Source organism: Cydia amplana, chromosome 4, assembly GCF_948474715.1.
Source record: "Cydia amplana chromosome 4, ilCydAmpl1.1, whole genome shotgun sequence".
In the NCBI taxonomy this organism is placed as follows: domain Eukaryota; kingdom Metazoa; phylum Arthropoda; class Insecta; order Lepidoptera; family Tortricidae; genus Cydia; species Cydia amplana.
In genome coordinates this window covers 16,402,316-16,424,043 of record NC_086072.1, presented here as the reverse complement: position 1 = coordinate 16,424,043, position 21,728 = coordinate 16,402,316, and the positions used below count along the sequence as shown (strand labels likewise).

Here is a 21,728-nt window from a genome sequence, read left to right as displayed (position 1 = left end):
ACAGGTAGCCTGAAAAATACGCATCGTGTTTTATCTAGGTCGACCACTACCATCCTACTGCCCACAATCCACAATCAGTTCAGCAGAGAAATTAAAATGAAACGCAAAGAGAAGTTTGAAAATCGGAAATGGGGGACAGGACAGGACAATGCGAAACCGAACAAAGGACGGACAGTGCGCGCATAGCAATCAGGAGGCATTGCCAATGTGAGGACAGTCACCCTGCGGAACTGCTATAGATATCCTTAAGTGTAAAGCTATTCCTTTACGGGCTCCTGTGGCGCCCTGTGGGGCGTTGGAAGAATTAATAGCCTACGCAATAAGTAACTAATTTAAGTACGTATTAAGTGTTTTTTTAACTAAGGATAATATTATGGAAGAATTAGGTTACGTCGAGCTTTCGTCATAGACTAGTGGAGTTGCCAGCAGTCCCGCAGCTCTACATTGTGGTATAGTAGGTACATATACTACTCTTTGTGTAGGTACAAGATTTGCAACTTTTAATAAAAATGTAATATGCGTTGCAAGTAATCAGGACTCATTCTCTCATTTGCCACAGACAGACCAACATCCTCGAGTCGCGAAATTTCTACAGGAGACCAAGGAAGGGGGCTAGCCAAGATGACAAACGTACACTGACAAACGCCGAACAAAAAGAAAATATATATCGGGATGACAGATGCAACGAAAAGTCACGTGACTATTTCCATACATTGTTAAAGTTTCGATTAGCGAAGACCGGGCAAAGTGGAGAAGACTGAGCAGGAAAGCGGACCCTGGCGCTAGGCCGGGAAAACTCTAGGATGAAGAAGAAGATTAAAGTTTCGATTGGTGTTTTCTATCAACGATTGTCATCTTGGCTAGGCCCCCTTGTACCTATTGGCTATATGCGACGTTCGTGGTGGGAGAACCGAAGACAATTTTCACGAATGTGGCAAAAATGTGATTCTGGTGATAAAGTGGGCACACATTTTTATACAATGCGGCATACGTCAACTATTGAGGCGGACATTCATATGATCATTTGTTCAACCTTAGATGAATAAAAATAAAACATAGGGACACTAGGTAAGCGTACACCCTATTCTAGCCATAGTAAACATTGAGTCCTGAGTCCAACTGAATGAAGTAAAGACATATATCTACTAAATTAATAGTATGCATAGATCTCATTTCTTAAAAGGAAGTATGTATGTAAATATACTTATTTACTTAAATAGATCTACATATATAAATGCGTTTATTGTTTTCCTTAATCTGTCATAATAAAAGGGCCAGGATGAGTCCATCAAACCCTTTATTTAACTGTTTCTGGACTTGCTGAATTAAAACTACAATAAGAAAAAGTTTGATAGAAAGCATTAATACTAATCAACGTTTATTGTTCGAGAAGTGTTGGCTGCAATTGCAGTGTGCTCTTAATATCCGTAGTGCAGTCAAGTGTAAAAATATGGGTGCATACAACTTACTCAATAATAGTTCTTAATTCGCTGACATAAGATCTATGGGACATATTTTTGAGTATGATGAGTGCACCCATATTTTTACACTTCACTATACCTACATACAAAGAAAAGGAGGAGTAGGTAAAGGAAGTATTGTTTGTTTGGAGTATTGTGTCATGAAATGTTTGTTAATACGGCCAGCATGTTGATTAGATATCCTAAAATGCCGCGTTTACATATGCGACGAGTCATGATCATGATGCAAATAGCAAAACGTGAATACCTAGGTATGTGGACGCAGTAAAACGGACACAGGGAGTCAGGGACACAGTTGAGTTAGAGTAAGACCAAGTCTGCAACGATTTTGATAGCCCAGATGTGCAAGTGTTATTTTAAACGTCAAACTTCTATGAAATGATGACATATAAATAACACTTGCACAGTCTGTGCTCTCAAAATCGTTGCAGAGTTATCTTGGTCTAACACTACGAAACCACTCATAGCATTGCCAAATATAACAAATGAAAAAAAAAAACCGCCGGACGATATCGGAAGGCCCTTTAGAATTACCTACATACTTAACCTGAATAACAAGGCATATTATGCAAGTGATGGTAAAAAAGCGCTGGTGGCCTAGCAATAAGAGCGTGCGACTTGCAATCCGGAGGTCGCGGGTTCGAACCCCGGCTCGTACCAATGAGTTTTTCGGAACTTATGTACGAAATATCATTTGATATTTACCAGTCGCTTTTCGGTGAAGGAAAACATCGTGAGGAAACCGGACTAATCCCAATACGGGCCTAGTTTACCCTCTGGGTTGGAAGGCCAGATGGCAGTCGCTTTCGTAAAAACTAGTGCCCACGCCAATTACTGGGATTAGTTGCCAAGCGGACCCCAGGCTCCCATGAGCCGTGGCAAAACACCGGGACAACGCGAGGAAGATGAAGATGATGATTATGCAAGTGATGGTGACCATAAATATTTTAGTCTTAAATAAAATTATGCCATGTGTCCCAATAACCGAAAAATATCATAAATCGAATTATTAGGTTCGTAAGGTCAAAATAAATAGTCCAACGGGCTAAATTGTCTCATCCTCGCAATCTACTTACAATGAAGACAAATTGCAGAAATCATTTATTTCATGAAAGTGGGTTAATTCAATAACTTTCCTACTTGCAACTTCGGAGCAAAGTTCCTTATGTTAAAATAAGATATTATCTATATATGTGAAGAAACTGTTTTCTAGAATCTAAAAGATCTCACCGATGGCAGCGGCCCGTCTCTCGCTTTTAGTCGAGCACTTCCAAAACTTCATATCGGAAATCACGGTCAGGCGGCGAGATGGCACAAGCGGCGCCCGCTAAGGCAACTCGCCATCGTCGAACTGTCCGATTGAGGCCGAAACAATGACTTTTGTTTACAAACGTCTGGCGGACGATTATTAAATTGTCGGGAGCAATGAGTCGCGCGAGTGCGACGAACGGACACCCCCGACTCAATCTCCGGTTGCAGTGCACTCGCGAATTGCAGGAAGGCGTGGGACCCTCGACCCTTGGTCTTGTAGCCCTCATTGAAATTGGCAGGACGCTAAAAAGGCGTCAGCACACGCAAACTAATAGTTGATCGCAACGACACCTATATGTTTAGGTAAATTTTTCGCCTTATTGCAAAGGAGTAAGGTACAGGAGCAAAGGGTACAAATACCTTACCTAATTCAAAGGTAAAAAGTTTTGTACGGAACACTAATAAAAATGAGTACAAAAAAAGAACTCAAAGTTATAGCTGTGCTTATGGTAATGTGTATAAATAAAGCATATAAATATTATATTCGCTCTATATAAACTACCTAAAGATTGTCTGAAAGAGATCGATCTTTAGCGATAAGACCGCCCGTTGTTACCTGTCTTCATGCATTGTGTGTTGTCTCCCTGTAAATGTTTTATTGAGGTTGTGTAATAAAGAAGATTTGTATTGTATATAATATATAAGCTTATAAGTGGAATTTAAAAAGTTATCTTTCAGTTGCACCAAATATTTATACACAAACTCGATCAAGATTTACTTACCTTTCCTAACGCGAACTAGTGAACTAAACAACTTTTGCAGGAGTTGGGATCATTATCCCAGGAAAAATCTTGATAGCGCGATTCAGGATTTTTCACTACACGGGACAGCGCCACCTATCGTTGAATTCATAAACTAAACAACTTTTGTACGAGTAGGGGTCATTATCCCAGGAAAAATCTTGATAGCGCGATTCAGGATTTTCCTTACACAGAACAGCGCCATCTAACGTTGAATTAGTGAACTAAACAACTTTTGCAGGTGTAGTGTGCGCTAAGCCACGCACACTCTTACGTAGCCTTATTATTATATATACGCTAGCACTTAGGAACATTATCCAGAATAAAGACATACTTATAACCGATTGGTTGTCTTAATTAACGTCCCACACCACATGGCGATCCTGCCAGTGCGGCCTCGTGCTGCACTGGCGGCGCGCTGCGCCCGCTAGAAAAAGGACTTCGTGTGTGGCCTCTTGTAAAATTTGTGCGTGACCTCGCTTGTTTAAAGAACATTTTGAAACGCTAGCCAGTGAGACTTTAAAATAAAAACATGGTGAATTTGTAGTTTGGAAGCAATAGTGGATTAAAGAAAGTGAAAACAGACACTGCAAATAAAGAGTGAACATTTCACAAATAAATAAAATTTAAAAAAGTGGACATATCGGCTGTGATAGACGGAAACTTAAATAATACCTGAACTAACCAGTAAAGGACTGCCATTTACTATGAAGAATGGATGTCGTCGTTCTTAGAGCCGGGTTGCTGATGTCCTTGGGCGTGGATGTCGACCTTGGTGATGTCGCTAAGTTCCAGAACAGGAGGATCAACAACCTTTGTTCGATATGGAATTCGATAGTGCGTGGTGACATGGCATTTGGTACATGCTTATGATACGTGGAACAATACATGCTTATACATAAAAATATAAATACGGACTTACTTTGTGTCGTTGTGTTAAACGTACTTAATTATTTTTAAAGTTGTTAAGAACTATATATTTTCATTAGTGTAGATACAGTAGATAAGTCATTACGGAAGTACGTATTTACAAAATTAGTGTCACGCCATATACGTATCCAATAAGCAAAATTGTAATAAAAACAAATTATATTTATGTCCAATAGGCCGAAAATTTCTGTATTTTTTGTGTGGAGAAAATGACATATGTTTATTTTTTTGTATACTTATTTTTTAGGTTGATTTTTATCTTGTAATATTTTTAAAGGCAGCATATTTGATTTATTTTTATGTTTTGATGTTATTCAAATGCAGCGTGATGACGAAATGCATAGGTATGGTTGAAAGGGTGGTTATCAATTACAAAAAATTCGATTCAATATTTTATTACTAGATTACCGAGAAAAATAATGAGATTATTTGAATTTTTTAATGAATTTGATTTATGAATTTCAGTTAAGTACTTTAACATATTAAATTATAGTTTTATAAATTACTTCATTTTCGGTTAGAATAAAACATGACATAGGTACATGACATACTTTCATCAATCCCTAGAATATATGGACATGACGGCGGCGCGTGCAATCCATGTATGGATTAGCAGGCGTCGTCTGTTATTTCATCTCACATTTCATAGTCTTCTTGCCGGGTTTTCGATCGTTTAAAGTTTGTTGTAATTTAATTAAAGATTCGTACATTACATTTCAAAAATTCAAAGTACCTATGCCTCAATATTTACCGACTTTTAACCATATACCTTCTAGATTAACGTTTTACTTTTAAATATAAATACATGTATTAGAAGTTTAGATTATTTTTATCTACTGTTTTTTTTTATTAATAGCAATTTACTATTGTATCGGACTAGACAATTTTTTACACGATTGTGACATGTTTAACAAACGAAATAATGACTAAATATTATAATTATGGACATGACCTTTAGTATCAATCATTGATAGGTGTTGTAAAGAACCGAATTGAATTAAGTTAGTGTGGGACCAGTTTTTGTAAGTACGATCGACGGATCGCAAGTTAGTATGTAATGAATGAAATTGAATGTTTATGAAAGTTTCGGAAAGGTATGGAATGTGAAGTAATGGTATGTTTGATTTTAGATTGCGTATTAGTAAAACGGAATTTGGTTGCTGTCGGAAAAGTGCGTGAGAAAACTGAAACAGATAAGTTTTTCAAAGGACGATTAGCCTGATCACCTAAGAGTTGTTGAAATTCTTATTTGTTGAAGTTTCATGGTCTTGTGTTGTGGTCTGTTTTTGAATGTTGTGTTTTGAGAGGGAATTATGGAAGAAAATAAATATGCCTATCACATCTTCGGTGGCCCGAGAGGCGGCCTTGAGTGATTAGGTATTTAGCAAGGGTACGCCAGGATACAAGGCAGGCACGGAATCCTTGGCGTCTGACCATGATTCGATCGAGCATCAATCGTGGAGACCCTTGGACACACGGAATAATATTGTGTATGGATGTGTTAAAAGAACTGCCTGTATGAATAAATAAATAGTATGTGTGCGCGCTTAAAAATAAATACCCTTGTATCCTAAGCAAATAAATAAATAATTATAGTAAGGTCGGCCGACCATGCATGTGAATGCGTTGTGTACCCTTGCCGAAAGAGATATGCACGCTTTAGATGCAAGTATGTAAATGGAAATATGTATTATATTAAAAGGGACGTCATACAAATGAATTTATAATGAATAAAAGGTACCTCATTCACGGAATATTAAACGAAAATGAAAAATTTTGAAACTGACTGAAATGTACGACCAAGGTTAATTAATCTTTATTTTTATAAGATTGTTTGCGATTAGTTTATATTAATTATTTTATTATATCTTTATTAAATAACATGTAACATTGAAAATAGTTTTAGAGTTTTGTTTCGTCATCATTGCGTGTAATTTTTTAACAATGTTTTTTAATGGTAATATTTCATTATTGTTATGATTCCTAACTTGAATTTATAATGTAGGTATAATATAACATTTAAATATAAAAATCTATTATTATATTTTATGGTAATCAGATAATCAAATAAAAAATATTATTGATTAATGTACTCTAAAATTTTACCTTTTTTGTATCAGTTGTGTTTTGATGTTTTTGTTTAATATGAGTAGGTAAAAAAAAAAAAGACTATTAGCTACTTGTATTGTAATCTTTTTTTTTTTCCTTCTAAAAGGGAGGTGTAGTGTGCGCTAAGCCACGCACACTCTTACGTAGCCTTATTATTATATATACGCTAGCACTTAGGAACATTATCCAGAATAAAGACATACTTATAACCGATTGGTTGTCTTAATTAACGTCCCACACCACACAGGAGTTGGGGTCATTATCCCAGGAAAAATCTTGATAGCGCGCGATTCACGATTTTCCTTACACAGAACAGCGCCATCTAACGTTGAGTTAATGAACTAAACAACTTTTGCAGGAGTTGAGGTCATTATCCCAAGAAAAATCTTGATAGCGCGATTCAGGATTTTCCCTACACAGAACAGCGCCATCTAACGTTGAATTAGTGAACTAAACAACGTTTACAGGAGTTGGGGTCATCATCCCAGGAAAAATCTTGATAACGCGATTCAGGATTTTCCCTACACAGAACAGCGCCATTTAACGTTGAATTAGTGAACTAAACAACGTTTACAGGAGTTGGGGTCATCATCCCTGGAAAAATCTTGATAGCGCGATTCAGGATTTTTCACTACACGGGACAGCGCCACCTATCGTTGAATTCATAAACTAAACAACTTTTGCAGGAGTTGGGGTCATTATGCCAAGAAAAATCTTGATATCGCGATTCAGGATTTTCCTTACACAGAACAGCGCCATCTAACGTTGAGTTAGTGAACTAAACAACTTTTACAGGAGTTGGGGTCATTATCCCAAGAAAAATCTTGATAGCGCGATTCAGGATTTTCCCTACACAGAACAGCGCCATCTAACGTTGAATTAGTGAACTAAACAACGTTTACAGGAGTTGGGGTCATCATCCCAGGAAAAATCTTGATAGCGCGATTCAGGATTTTTCACTACACGAGACAGCGCCACCTGTCGTTGAATTCATAAACTAAACAACTAGTAGGCGTTGGGGTCGTCCCAGGAAAAATCTTGATAGCGCGATTCAGGATTTGTCACTACACGGAACAGCGCCATCTAACGTGAGATTCGTAAACTGTGCCATTATCCCACGAAGGAAAAATCTTGATAGCGCGATTCAGGATTTTCCCTACACAGAACAGCGCCATCTAACGTTGAATTAGTGAACTAAACAACGTTTACAGGAGTTGGGGTCATCATCCCAGGAAAAATCTTGATAACGCGATTCAGGATTTTCCCTACACAGAACAGCGCCATTTAACGTTGAATTAGTGAACTAAACAACGTTTACAGGAGTTGGGGTCATCATCCCTGGAAAAATCTTGATAGCGCGATTCAGGATTTTTCACTACACGGGACAGCGCCACCTATCGTTGAATTCATAAACTAAACAACTTTTGCAGGAGTTGGGGTCATTATGCCAAGAAAAATCTTGATATCGCGATTCAGGATTTTCCTTACACAGAACAGCGCCATCTAACGTTGAGTTAGTGAACTAAACAACTTTTACAGGAGTTGGGGTCATTATCCCAAGAAAAATCTTGATAGCGCGATTCAGGATTTTCCCTACACAGAACAGCGCCATCTAACGTTGAATTAGTGAACTAAACAACGTTTACAGGAGTTGGGGTCATCATCCCAGGAAAAATCTTGATAGCGCGATTCAGGATTTTTCACTACACGAGACAGCGCCACCTGTCGTTGAATTCATAAACTAAACAACTAGTAGGCGTTGGGGTCGTCCCAGGAAAAATCTTGATAGCGCGATTCAGGATTTGTCACTACACGGAACAGCGCCATCTAACGTGAGATTCGTAAACTGTGCCATTATCCCACGAAGTCTAAGTTAGACTGGTGTCTAGTGATTCAGGATTTTTTTACTACATGAAACAGCGCATTCTGGCTTTTAATAGGTAAGTTTTAGGGTTCTTGAAATAACGCCTTACAGACTTAAAATAATATCATTCAATTGAGTGAAATATTGGTAAATAATCACTTGGTAAATACTAAGCACTAAGCAGCTATAGTTTCAGAAATAAAAAGAAGCAAATGTAGAGTATAAAAGTTTAATTTCTATCACATCATGATGTCTCCCTACAATTTTGACATAGATGCCGAACTTTATGCTAAGTGAATTACTATGATTCGAAGACGACCCAGGTGAAACAACTATCAATCACTCACACAATGTCGACGTACTTGAAAAATGATTATGTAGTTACATGAATCTGCTTCGAATCGCACACATTATTGCTCTATAAAAATACATGGATAAGCATATTTTCTAGGCACAATTCTGTACTGTCTATAGTAAAATTGATAATGATTACACACTTCTATTTTGTTACATATACTAAGTCTATCTTAACGTAGTTGAAAGAAATATGAGATTTTCAAGATAATTTTCCAGAGGTAACAACTATTGCGTCAGTACATTTTTTAAACATGTTAAAAGAGACAATAAAGAGACACCACTAATAAAATCATGAAGAAAACACAATTTAAATAGATGTATTATATACATATTATTGTTTTAATTAATGAAATCAAAGATAAAATATACGTTTAAAATCAGTACTCTTACGTCCTAAAAGTGCTCCCAGTTTTCGACATTATAGACAGATGTGAAAGACCAAGATATAATGCATGTGATGATTATAACATCCACAACTAAAATATTGGTTTTACCTATACTAAAATAATTTATTTCTTATAGCGCAATCAATGGAGATACAGCCAAAACCCATTAACTGGCTAAAAACTAAACTAAGGAATTCATAAGCGCCATTATATGGAAGTCTTTTATTTGTATCCGACAGCCGCCAGCTTTGCTTGTACTTTCAAGTGGAAAAATGATATAATCTCAGGCAATAGTACATCTCTTTGCCGCTTGCCAACAAGGGCTATTTTAAGTAGCATTTTTATACAAGTAACACCTTGATACAGCTGACTAAGATGTACGTTTTACACGAAAATAACAAACATGCCTGGGTGCATTCAACGTTCTCCAATTGTACTGTTGACTGAATGAACCTTATTATTAGGTTAAGTATAAGGATTTTTAGGAACATTTTGTGTTGTTGCCGTATTTTTACACTTGATTGTAGTCGCCATCAGATAAATACCAGTAGGCCTAGCATAGGAGCGCGACAGTATCTCGCCCGCGAGATAGACTACCCGTCTTTTTCTAACTGTATTAATTATAGAGGGACGGAATCTTATCTCGCAGGTGAGATATTGTCGCACTGCTCCTGTGCTTAGCCTACAAAGTGAAAAAGTGTAATTACAATGTTATTGATGGCGACTGTACCTAGGCTAGGTGATTAAAATCAAAAACAGTCATCACAATTTAGTTCAAATGGGACCAATTCATACCCTGACATGACAAAAACTATGTTACAGAGGCTCATAGGAGGCATAACAAGTATCATAGCCAGTTCATTAATTATATAATTACATGATCAGAAATAGATAACAAAAAGTGATTCGACTATGGAATCCTCTAAAAGCTCCAAAAGGACAAATCCATTAAAAAAATAAAATAGACATTATCTTTTTCTGAACCAATAAAAATAAAGTGATATGTACTTCATCAACTTGTATTGCCTACGCCTTAGTATGCATTAATACATACTTCTCTGTATTTTGTCTCTTAAATCTGTATTTTGAAAGTATAATCACACATCATAGCTATGTCTTATTCCACATCATAAATTTTAAAGGCACTGCTTTTCAAAGTGAATTTAATATTGATTGACAACACCACCTGAACGCTTAGATAGTCTAAAAAGAAAATAATCATGATCCATATACATCTAAACACACGCGGAAAATATATAACTACACTCGGTACATTCGCAATCTAACCAGCAAGATCTACATAAACCGTCAATTCAGTAAAACAACGCTATCAATTTTAAAACCATTTAAAAATAAACTACATAGCTACTGCTAATTTACTGGTGTAAATATGATTAAATTTATCCTTACAGATAGTCGTTATATGTCAGTTTATCAATACTGAATAGGCGTAACCTAAGTATTCTCGCTAACTTCCTGCGCGACGGTGGCAGCGCCGTCAATGCCTGTACCAGGCGCCCTGCACGCGCGTCTGGAAGTGCGACACCGGCGTCACGATGTACGCCTGCTGCTGCTGCTGCACCACCGCCAGCGGGATCACCTGCTGCGCCATCTCCACCGGCTGCGGCGGCTCGTCCGACACGCCCAGCGGCTGCATGTGCTGCGACACCTGCTGCACGCTGCCCACCTGCTGCGTCAGCACCTGCTGGTGCTGCGACACCTGCGGCACCAGCATCTGCTGCTGCATGGACTGCTGTCCGGGCTGCTGCTGGTGGATCACCACGTGCGGCTGGCTCGACATCTGCTGGTGCTGCACTTGCACCTGCTGCACTTGCTGTTGCTGCTGCTGCTGTTGCTGTTGTTGTTGCACCTGCTGTTGTTGCTGCTGTTGCTGCTGCTGCACGTGCTGCTCCCTGTCGTGATCCTCCTTCTTTTTAGCCTCCATAGCTGCCTTCTTATGGTCCACCTTGTCTTTGTCGTGTTGCGCCCTGATCGGGTCCTTATTTTTGTCATACGACATGCATTTCCCGCTGCGGAACGGCACCATGTCTTTGGGCATGTCTTGTTTCTTAGTGGCGAACTTGACGTGAGGGAATTGGTCCTTCATGAATGCGCGGAAAGTGGAATATCCCATCAGTTTTACTCCGGGCTCGAGAATTTCCCCATACTCTTTGTAAGCTTCAAACAAGTGCTTCCGTGAGTCTCCCTGTATAATAATGGTCTTGCTGGCTTTCTTGCCCTGTTCGCCGGAAGGCTGGACGTCTTTAGGCGAGCTAGCGTGCTGTTTCAGGTACTCCTTTAAGAAATTAGTTGCATGTTTGTATATGTCTAAGGTGAACGTGTTGTAGGGCTTCTTGCCAACGTTACCGTGTATCCGAGGCGCGACGCCGTGCGTCATGACGTGCTGCCTGATGCGTTTGAGCTGATAATGTGTTACATTTTCTAGATACAGAAAAGCCTCCAAGCAGACCTTTCTTCCTTGGTATACGTAGCACGCCCTCAGTCTCCTCCTGACCTTGTGGCGCGATGTTTCTGCCGGGTTAGCCAAACTGGCCATAGTGATGCCCATTAGATACATGTCATGTTCACTTTTGGTCAGTTCAGCAATGTTGAGACGGTGGCGGTAGACAGCCTCTGGATTTAGCCCACGGTAGCAGTTATCCTTGCAATCACATCCTCTTCTTAATCTTTCTTTCACCTGAAAATTTAAATAATTATGTTATAAAAAGGCGAGCTTGTAGCTGTAATTATTTTAATAGTTATGTAAATACATATTATAAAGATCACATATCTTTTAGACATTCAGATCCATGTTGATATCACGTCAACAAAACAAAATGGAATAGGTACTTGACTTTGTCACTTAAAAATTGTAATGAATGTATTCATAAGTTAGTTTTTTATTGCATTTCTTAACCCTAAATGTTTATCACTCAAATTCAATTGCAGTTGCATAGATGACTTACAACCTTTTAAAATAAACAAAGGATACAACAAAACCAATTGGGGGTTTCAATTGCTTAGTTTAGTGTTTACTTAATTAAATCATAAAAGTAGCATGTACCCAATAACATGTGAAATTAAATAAAAATCCTGATTCATCATAAAAATTACATGTATGTTGCCAAAACCTAAATAGTTTAATGTTCCCCCTCTTTTAGATTTTTTTTATTTAATAGTGTTAATTCTCATAAAGACGAGGTAGATTCATTACACATCATAAGATAAGTTTCTCACAAACACAAAAAATAACAATAAAGAATATATAAAATATATTAAGTTCTGTAATAATTGATGAACGGTCTGGCTTAGTCAGTAGTGACCGTGGCTATGAAGCCGACAGACCTGGGTATTTGTGTGATCATGTGATGAGGACAGATATTTGTTCCCGAGTCTTGGGTGTTCTATATGTATTCATTCTTGATAAAAATTAATAATATACATAATTCTCTTTGCTGATTTCGTAGATCCATTTAGAGTAAAGTTAAAATTTAATGATCTAGTCGCCAACAGTCTAATCTAACCTAAAATTGATTTAAGGCAATTTTTTTTATAAAAATGGAATTCAGGATTCTAGTCTTATGAAACATTATGGTAAATTTGCATTCTTGTTTTAATTTGATCCTTATATATTTCCTAATAACAGGTATAATCTACTTACTTGTAAAGGATTATCCTCAAGTTTGTTATCGAGGACCTCTTCATCGCTATCTGTTTCAGCTCCCTTTTTCTTCCTCTTAGCTCCACCTTTTTTCTCCATTTTAGGCTTTGTCTCAACCTCCATGCCATCACCATCCACATTGGAGAACTCAATGCTGTAAGCACCTTGCATTCCTTGCATATTAGCCTCGCCATTCTCCACTTGGATAGTGTGACCTTGCCATAAAACCTGAAATTAGTAATGTTACTGTTAGGATAAGACACTTCAAATAGAGCCTGTTGAAACAGCTGATTGACTAGTTAGGAGGTTACCTGTTCTTGGTGACCATTATAGTTGTGCTGTTGCATGTTCTGAGAGGCTCCCATCTCAAACACAGAGTGTTGGCCCATGACAGGCGTGTGCCACTGAGCGCTCTCTCCATACTCCCCTCCGCCATTCTGGTCTTGCGGAATGGCCACGATTATGGCCTCCTTGCTGTCCACACTCCGGCGCTCCACCGACAGGAGCGAGTGAAGAACCTCACTCGCCTCCTTCTCTGCCGGATTCACCACCTCCATCTTTTCGTACGACATGGGTGTGCTGCCCGCTCGACGCTACAATACAACCGATCGTTCACATTAAATCACATGTGCCTACGTATATGTGTATGTACAACCTCGCGACAAACCCGCCCCGATTGCTATGAGAATTCACAACCCCGCTACAAATACGAGAAAACCGCGATAACTTTTCAAATTCATGTAAATAAACACAACAAAAATCGCGCAATTATTAACCTTAATCGCGTTTTTTAAGTTTCATTATCGCATAGCGGATCGAACTCCCGTGGAATATTGGGCCATATAGTCATAGCAGAGGAAGAATAAAACTTACGGTTTTCACGTTATTTTAACGTCTGAGCTGCATAAAAATGTATAGCCACAGTTACTAATCAAACATGGATTATTTTCCTTTAAACTATTTTCATATTGCAGTCATAATTGAAGAGAAATGCACAATTATTCCACTGAATTCACGGAAGCAATATGGCGAACACTTTCTGTGAATAAAATCGGAGGACGCCGCAGAACACGTCTTTAGTACAGTGCGCCACCACTTGGCAGCGCCACCGTCGTTCGTTTCCGACTTTCCGTATTGACGCTGTCGGACAACTCAAGGCGCCAACATTTAAAACTAGTTGCCTGAACTGGAGAACGCGCGCAAGAATAAAATTTTTAATATTCAATAATAATCAAATAAAACAATATATACTTGGTCAACCAGATCTTGACAGTAGAAAAAGGCGGCAATATCGTTCCATAGAAAATTTGAATTTCACGCCTTTTTTTTACTGACAAGACTTGGTTGACCAGCTATAATAAAAACATTGATCACCACGTGTAACATTGCCCAAATTAAGGTATCGGATTTTTAAGACTTCACAATGCCACGTTTTTTTAAAGCGACTAAGGTTGCAGGTATAAAGCACCCAAAATTCCTTGGCTCTGTATGGCTCTGTAAACCTATAAAAGAAGTAGACTATAGTCTATACCTTGTTACAAAAAAGTAAAGTTGACAATAAATAAAGTCAAAAATCAGTAAAATGGCGGCAATGTTACGATTAGTGCGGTTGCGAATGTTGCGATTAGCTTTGATATTTTTGAGTAGTAAAATTCTGTAAAGACGTTAAGTTGATCGTTATAAGAACTTTAGTAACCTCCTTAAAAATGTAATATGAAAAAACACAGCATTATGAATAGTGTGGTACAGAAATATCCCCCATCAAGCCCAGCTATAACCTGTCGGGAAACACGATCTTGCACGGCATGTGAGCACGGGTAAGGCCGATAGTGTAATGACCTATAGATTAAACTCCGAAGATTATAACCAGGGATGTTGCGGATGCAGTTTTTTTGACATCCGCGGATGCGGATGCGGATGTCAAGATTAGGTACTTAGAAAACGTCAAGTATTACATTTTTAGTATTTTTTTATTTAAAAAAACAAAACGTTTAGTATTTGTGCAAGAATATGTATAGGTGCGATATATTTATTAAACAGTAACTTCGCCAGCATGTCAATAGCTTTAGACAGAAGCAAATGGATTGAGTTGGAGGAGGCCTTCACCCAAAGAGGGGTTCACCACTAAGCACAGGACAATTAAATTTAAAACACAAAAATGTAAACAAAAGTTAGTAAGAATAAATGGCTTTTTTATTTTTTTTATTTATTTTTTTATTTATTTATTTTATTTAACTTCGCCAGCTAGACGATTTCGTTATGGTTAGGTAATGACGAAATTACCTAGCTTACTCCGCCGCTAAGACGTTCCTGTACCGACTTGTTCGACATCCGCATCCGCATAAGCTCCGCATCGATTTTATGCGGATGCGGATGTTGAAAATAATGCGGAAGTTCCGCGGTTGCGGATGCGGATGTTCGCAACATCCCTGATTATAACCAATTGAGCAGTCCTGAGTCCTGTCCCTTTCCAAATTTCACGGTTCTCTTATGTGCCTCAAATTGCCCTATACAGAATAGAACAGAAATAGAAGGACCGTCTCGCCTTAGGCTGCTTACAGACGAGCGACAGTACGCGACACACTGTCGGCGACGGTCGCTGACGACCGCCTGCGACGGCTATCGGCGACGGTCGGTGACTGTCGGCGACGGTCGGTGACTGTCGGCGACGGTCGGCCACTGTCGGCGACGGTCGGTGATAGCTGTCGCGGCATCGCTCTTGTCTCACAGCACGCAGTCTTCGATGTGTAGTTCAAGAAAGAGCACGTATTTTCTTTTTCAAAATGAGTAATGACGATTTTGATGCTGATGCATTATTGTTTAAAGAAAATACGTGCTATCTCTTGAACTACACATCGACAACTGCGTGCTGTGACACAAGAGCGACGCCGCGACAGCTATCACCGACCGTCGCCGATAGCCGTCGCAGGCGGTCGTCAGCGACCGTCGGCGACCGTCGCCGACAGTGTGTCGCGTACTGTCGCTCGTCTGTAAGCAGCCTTATTCACAAACAACAACGAGCGTGAATCGTGATTATTTCCATACATTATTTAAGTTTCGATTGGAGTTCTATCAATAAGCTAGAGTCTGTGCGGAAAGAGATGTTAGGGAGCCCATAAGTACATTCTATTCTACGACTATTCTCTTTCCGCACAGACTAATAAAATACATAGATGAATATAACGAAGGAACAGAATCATTATCACCCAATGTAAGGCATATAGCTTGTCAGAGAAGAGTGGCTTAACAAATCCCACAAAAAGCTAATTCTAAATAAAACACGAGACTGTGACACTTAGGGTTGCCAACTATTTTTTCGTGGAATATAGTATTTTCCAGAATGAGGCATCAAAAATATAGTAATTTCAAAAAAATATAGTACTTTTAGATAAAATAACTAAACATAAGCGAAATATAGTATTTTAGCGTACTATATATTTTTCCAAAATTATATAGTACAGAGAGCCAAAATATAGTACAATACTATATAATATAGTACGGTTGGCAACCCTAGTGACACTTGACATCCGACCGGACGGACGTTGAGGAAGGTACGGAATACGGAACCCTAAAAATAAACAACGCTTCACTCATTAGTGTCTCATTTTCTGAAAGTGTATAGGTAGCGATGTAGGAATTTAGTCGCATTACGCATGGTGCAACACAAACGTTGATTGGAATTGGAACAAACCATGGTCTAATAAAACATGGTAATATGTTTTGTTACAAAAATGGTTGGCTGTAAGAGTAGGAGTGAAAAGGGCAGTATAGATTTGTTTTATTTTACTATGCGTATATACCGTACGTATGCAATATCATTACAACATCTGCAATAGTCAACACAACACAGCTTTCTTGGGCAAAAGTATATTGGGTATGGCCCCAAAAATTTTTAATAGTATCCCAAATAATATAAAGTCCCTGCCAACTGATCAATTTAAAATACAATTAAAATCATATTTAATAAATAAATGCTACTACTCAGTAAATGATTTTCTTGCCGATACTTAGAGCACCCAATTAAAACTTGTCCAGTCTTCATATGTAATGAATATAATTTGTCTTAATATAAAAAATTGAATGTTAAATTTGATATATTGATATGTTATATCTTTAATATGATGTACATATAAATAATACCTTAAATGTTAATTGTTTTGTTTCTGATAACATGCTAATTTAATTGTAAGAATTTATTAATATATACCATAGAGTAACCATAGTTCTTAAGTTTTATAACATTTGTACGCCAATAGGCAAAACACAGAGCTCTGTAATCACCTATTTTTACTTAAGACCTGTATCACCTGTGTTCTACAAATAAAATTTACTTTACTTTACTTTACTTTATGTTTCTACATGAATAACTTAAAATTAATGCCGTTAAAATAATTTTCACCGTTGATTAAAATTCTCCCACATTTTAAAGTTTGAGAACCTGTAAACCGCATGATGACGTAGGCCTGTGACAGTAAGGTCATTCGCGAATTTCGGAAGCGAGTACCAGGCGGAGTATATTATTATACCATGGAACAAACCATCATTTGTGCCGTTCGGTAGCGGGATCTGCGGGATAGTGGGTAGTTGGGTACCTAGGCGAACCTTACACGTCAATAAATATTGTAATAATTATCATGATATTTATTATGTATCTTGGGCCGGCACACCCTACACCATCAATACGGATCGCGTCAGTACGTTACTCAGTCAGTACAGTACTGCGTACTGACGCGATAAATATCAAACGCGACACTACACGCAAGATAAATATCACGATCCAGGATCTAGGATCAGATCACAAGCATTGAAATCCAGCGAAATATTGTGATCCGTCAATACACTATCCTACACGTCAATAAATATCGTAATCCGTCAATATAATTGACGGATCACAATATGGATAATGCGTAACCCTACGGTTCGCCTATAGGTACCCTTCAGCACCGCATTTCCTGCCATAAAGATTAATCTGGTGCCGCGACTGCCGCGTTGGACAATCACGCGATTTGACGGATTATGAAAGCTAATAATTTCTAAACAAAGGTCACAAGTAACTAGTGATTGCAAATCCGGGGCATGCTAATCAAAATCCTAATTTTCGATTTTGTTCTTGATGAAATCCGAATCTTCGAATAAAATCCGGATGTTGGCGTTTTAAAATTTAATAAAAATCTAGTTACAACCGCAATATTTGCAATATTTACATGCACATACACTATATTAGTGTTAAAGTGAAAATCCCCACTTTGCGTTATAGAGGAAGTAGAGGTAATAAGTATTAGGTTACCCTTAAAAAATCTAGTTTTTATTTTACCACTGACGGCGTGATTAATAAAATAAAGTTATTATACCCATGCCAAATTGTAGTTTTCTACGCCCATGATACGACCCTGATGACATGACGTAACCATCGAAAAGCGGCAAGGGACCAATGAATAAATTATTCAAATCCCAGGGATCATGTAATGTAAAAAAGTCTGCTCGTGATAAAAATACATACCTATCAGAATTTTTACAGAAAGATACAGTGGAGAATTGGACTCCTTTACTTTAGTTGTATAAGGCTACTTGTAAAACCCTTCGACCGCAGCTAGCCTAGCCCCTTTTAAGGTTTCTCGGTTACAACCGTCCGGAGACTATTAAGCCTGTTACGGGACATAATAAAGCTAAGCTTAAGTAGATACATATGGTACCTGATGGGTAACAAGCGTTACCTGTTCGTTCTCACCAACGAGGTCAAAAATATGTGCAAATGCAAAGGATGGTGGGCTGATCATATTAACCTGAAGTGAATAACGAGATGCGGTATTTCACTGGATAGGTTTATTTTTTAGTAAGTTGAAGAACAACAAAAGATCCTTGTTGTTCTACAATTGGTCCTAGTTACTCCTAGGAGTCCTAGAGGTTAGTGTCTAGGTCTATCACATGTCTATATACATTACAAACCTGCCCATTGATTTTGATTCAATTGGCGCTATGAAGTTTTTTATAAGAATGACGAAGTCAATGGATTCACAATACAATACACAATAAGTAACTATACAAGTCGGCGGAAAGGATAATGGACCTACAGAATTGTTTTTCCACATTCCAAAACGTATTATGCTGAATGAATGAATACGTATAATTCCATGCGAGGTTTTCTGAAGAATACAATGGTTAAGTTTTAGGTGAATTTAATAGGTATCTAAACCTTTATGCTTTTACACGAATCATGGACATCATGGTGCTGGTGATCGAGTTCGCATTTTAAACAAAAAGTAACACTACCACCAATATTGTCCAATATCACCATAGGCGACACTTTCGGTGTACGGAAAACGTATGTAGGCAGGTGATATGAGAGTAAAAATAATATAAAACCAACCAAGAGGGTCTGTAACGATGCGGAACAAATAATAATACCTACATTACCTGCGTATGAGGGCTTATTTTTACCTCGGCATTTTGAATCAGCTTACGTTTTGTAATAAAGAGACAAAAACGTATATTATATTATCTTATAAGGAATATTTTAATTTAAAACAGTAAGTACGTAAACTAGTCACGTCATCGTGAATTAAGCAACATAAAATGACATTAACAAAGAATACCTTCGTTATTTATTGAAACCTCTCTAAAACTAGCCCTCACCATTGATGTCAACTTGAGCCATGTCCGTATCTAACGTCGCCCCTAATGGGTGATGGTGGATGGTGGATTTTATTTCGGCAGACGTTTGGAATCTCATTTTAAAGTTAGACCATCCTTGTACCCCATAGCCCAGAGCTATAAGATTCCCTAAGTACATAAACGCGGACACTGTCTCTGCAATCTCTGCACATCATGCACCCCGTGGCATGGACAGGAGCAGGCAGCAGCGTGTGCTCGATGTACCCTTACAAATCTTACAATTCATAGAACGGACAAAAGAGTGTGTTGACTTCCTGTCGTGGATCCCGCACTCGCCTCCCCAAATATCCGGGGCACCATTATCCCACATAAAAGGCACACCAGACATGATATACATACATATAATCACGCTTATTTCCCGGAGGGGTAGGCAGAGACCACGGATTTCCATTTGCTACGATATGTCTTTCCCTTCCGTTACTTTCATAACATTCCTCATACACACTCGCCGGTTTAGGGTGCTCTTGACCTGGCCTTTCTTCAGGATTTCCCAGACATGACATAAGTACATAATAACAAAAATTCTAAAAAGTAACTTTAAATAGGTAAATAGGACTTATCAAGCTTAAGTATATGTAGGTAGATAATTATATCACATTGATTAGAATCGAATAGAAAGATGGAAACGCGTGGGTTTAATTAATTATCAATTGCGGAACCTTCACGTAGCGTGCGAAATAGGACTGAAGACCGGACTCGATGACATTTTTGATAAAAACTGCAATTAAAATGATTTAGGTATGTAAATTTTATTCCTTTCTTATTATGAATTTACCTAATATTCATTTGTGACGTTATCTATGAAAAGGGACCTTATTGTCGATGGCGCTTACGCCATTATTAACGACGCTCCGATATAAATACAAGGCCGCGCGACGCTGTGCGCCGTAAGCGCCATCGACAACAAGGTCCCTTTTCATAGATAATGCCCCATTTACTGTTTTACAAAAAAAACACTAAATTTTATTGATACGCACCTAGTGAGGTTTTAGTAATTGGACATCGTTAAGTTTTGTCCTGTTTTGTCTAATATGAATCCTGTCAGCAAAGTTCGTTTATCGGATTTCCGAGGACGATGCCCTAATTCGAGGCGATACTCGATTCCTTTGTGCGTTACCAACTAATAATAAAGTACCTACATTTTTACTGGGTTATCTAAACGTTCAATACTTAATTGATCAAGAGCCCTCCCATTGTTTGTTATGAAGTAGCTCAACTAGCTCAAGTAGATAGCTACTTGTCCGAAATCCACACATGATCCACAATGAACACAACATGAAACATTTTAATTGAAATCTATCTAAAGTTTGAAGGATACTCGGATTAAATACCCAAATTGGCATAAAAAAAAAAGTAGGTACTTACGTGGTTTATTTATCTGTGGGCCATAAATTGGAACAAAAAAATCGTTACGATTGGTTTGTTCATGTCATAAGATAATTTGGAGCCAAGTACTTACGTAGTGTACGTACTGCAATTTTGGAAAAATATTATTTCCCTAATCTAATTTAATACAAGGTAGGCATGAGTCATTCAAGTACCTATGTAAGTATTTTTGTTATCGTTATCTCAATTATCAACAACTTAACTTGATTTTGTTTACTGATGCTATCTTCAAGAGCTTTTTTATTTAAGCGTACTTAGAAGAGCTTCACCCACTAGAGACCATTCAAAATAGACTCACCAGCTGCAGAGTCCAGCGCGAAGCAGCTGCTGCGAGACTTCACCACCGCACCAGGGGATGGACCGTCAGGCCATTCTATTCGCTCCTCCATCGCCTTAGAGGCACTTCTCTTAAATTGCTCCAAGAAACTGTCTATTTGCGTCTCAATGCTCGTTGGAGAATTAGCCATCGTTTCCACCGAAACACCGAAAACAAACACAACAGCACAACCCTGCCCTTTACGGAATTTCACGCATTTTGGGCCGTGATTTATTTCGGACCACCATAAATAAATAAGGATGCGTCAATATAATTCGCATTGCATAATTTTCTCGTCATCTTTAAACCGAATTCGTTCATCGACCCGGGTTTACGAACGATGACATCAAAAAGACCGCGGACCATGAAAGAAACTAGCGCATTGGGTAGCAAAGTGATTTTACTACGGATACCGTTATGATATAGTTAGTTATATGTGTATTGTACGATGTCGAAAATAAAGCGACTCCCACCGACATCTATCGATCCCGCGGAACAGCTGATGCTGCTGATGA

At 38.3% G+C, this 21,728-nt stretch overlaps 2 protein-coding genes across 2 annotated transcripts in view; both read right to left on the bottom strand.

The window, feature by feature from the left end:
• The window catches only part of LOC134647318 (guanine nucleotide exchange factor DBS-like), a gene marked incomplete at its 5' end in the record, with an annotated part of 129,990 nt that extends 108,518 nt beyond the window's left edge, over nt 1-21,472 (bottom strand). The window contains one exon of the mRNA XM_063501621.1: nt 21,196-21,472. Within this exon, the coding sequence (XP_063357691.1) occupies nt 21,196-21,472 (277 nt within the window). The remainder of the gene's footprint in view (nt 1-21,195) is intronic.
• Nucleotides 10,127-13,908, bottom strand: LOC134647309 (uncharacterized). Its single transcript, XM_063501604.1, has 4 exons — nt 13,713-13,908; nt 13,151-13,432; nt 12,840-13,067; nt 10,127-11,876 (listed from the first exon to the last, which is right to left on the bottom strand). The coding sequence occupies exons 2-4, from the start codon at nt 13,409-13,411 to the stop codon at nt 10,677-10,679; spliced, it is 1,689 nt and encodes a 562-aa protein (XP_063357674.1). The 5' UTR covers nt 13,412-13,432; nt 13,713-13,908; the 3' UTR covers nt 10,127-10,676.
• Nucleotides 21,473-21,728: the final 256 nt, after the last annotated feature.

Bases quoted from the DNA above. Each gene is read 5' to 3' on its own strand.
- LOC134647309 (XM_063501604.1), bottom strand. From the start codon at position 13,411: ATGTCGTACGAAAAGATGGAGGTGGTGAATCCGGCAGAGAAGGAGGCG. The intron at 13,068-13,150 runs GTAACCTCCTAA...TACTAATTTCAG, and splicing joins ATAATGGTCACCAAGAACAG to GTTTTATGGCAAGGTCACAC. The intron at 11,877-12,839 runs GTAAGTAGATTA...TTAAATTTTCAG, and splicing joins TTGAGGATAATCCTTTACAA to GTGAAAGAAAGATTAAGAAG.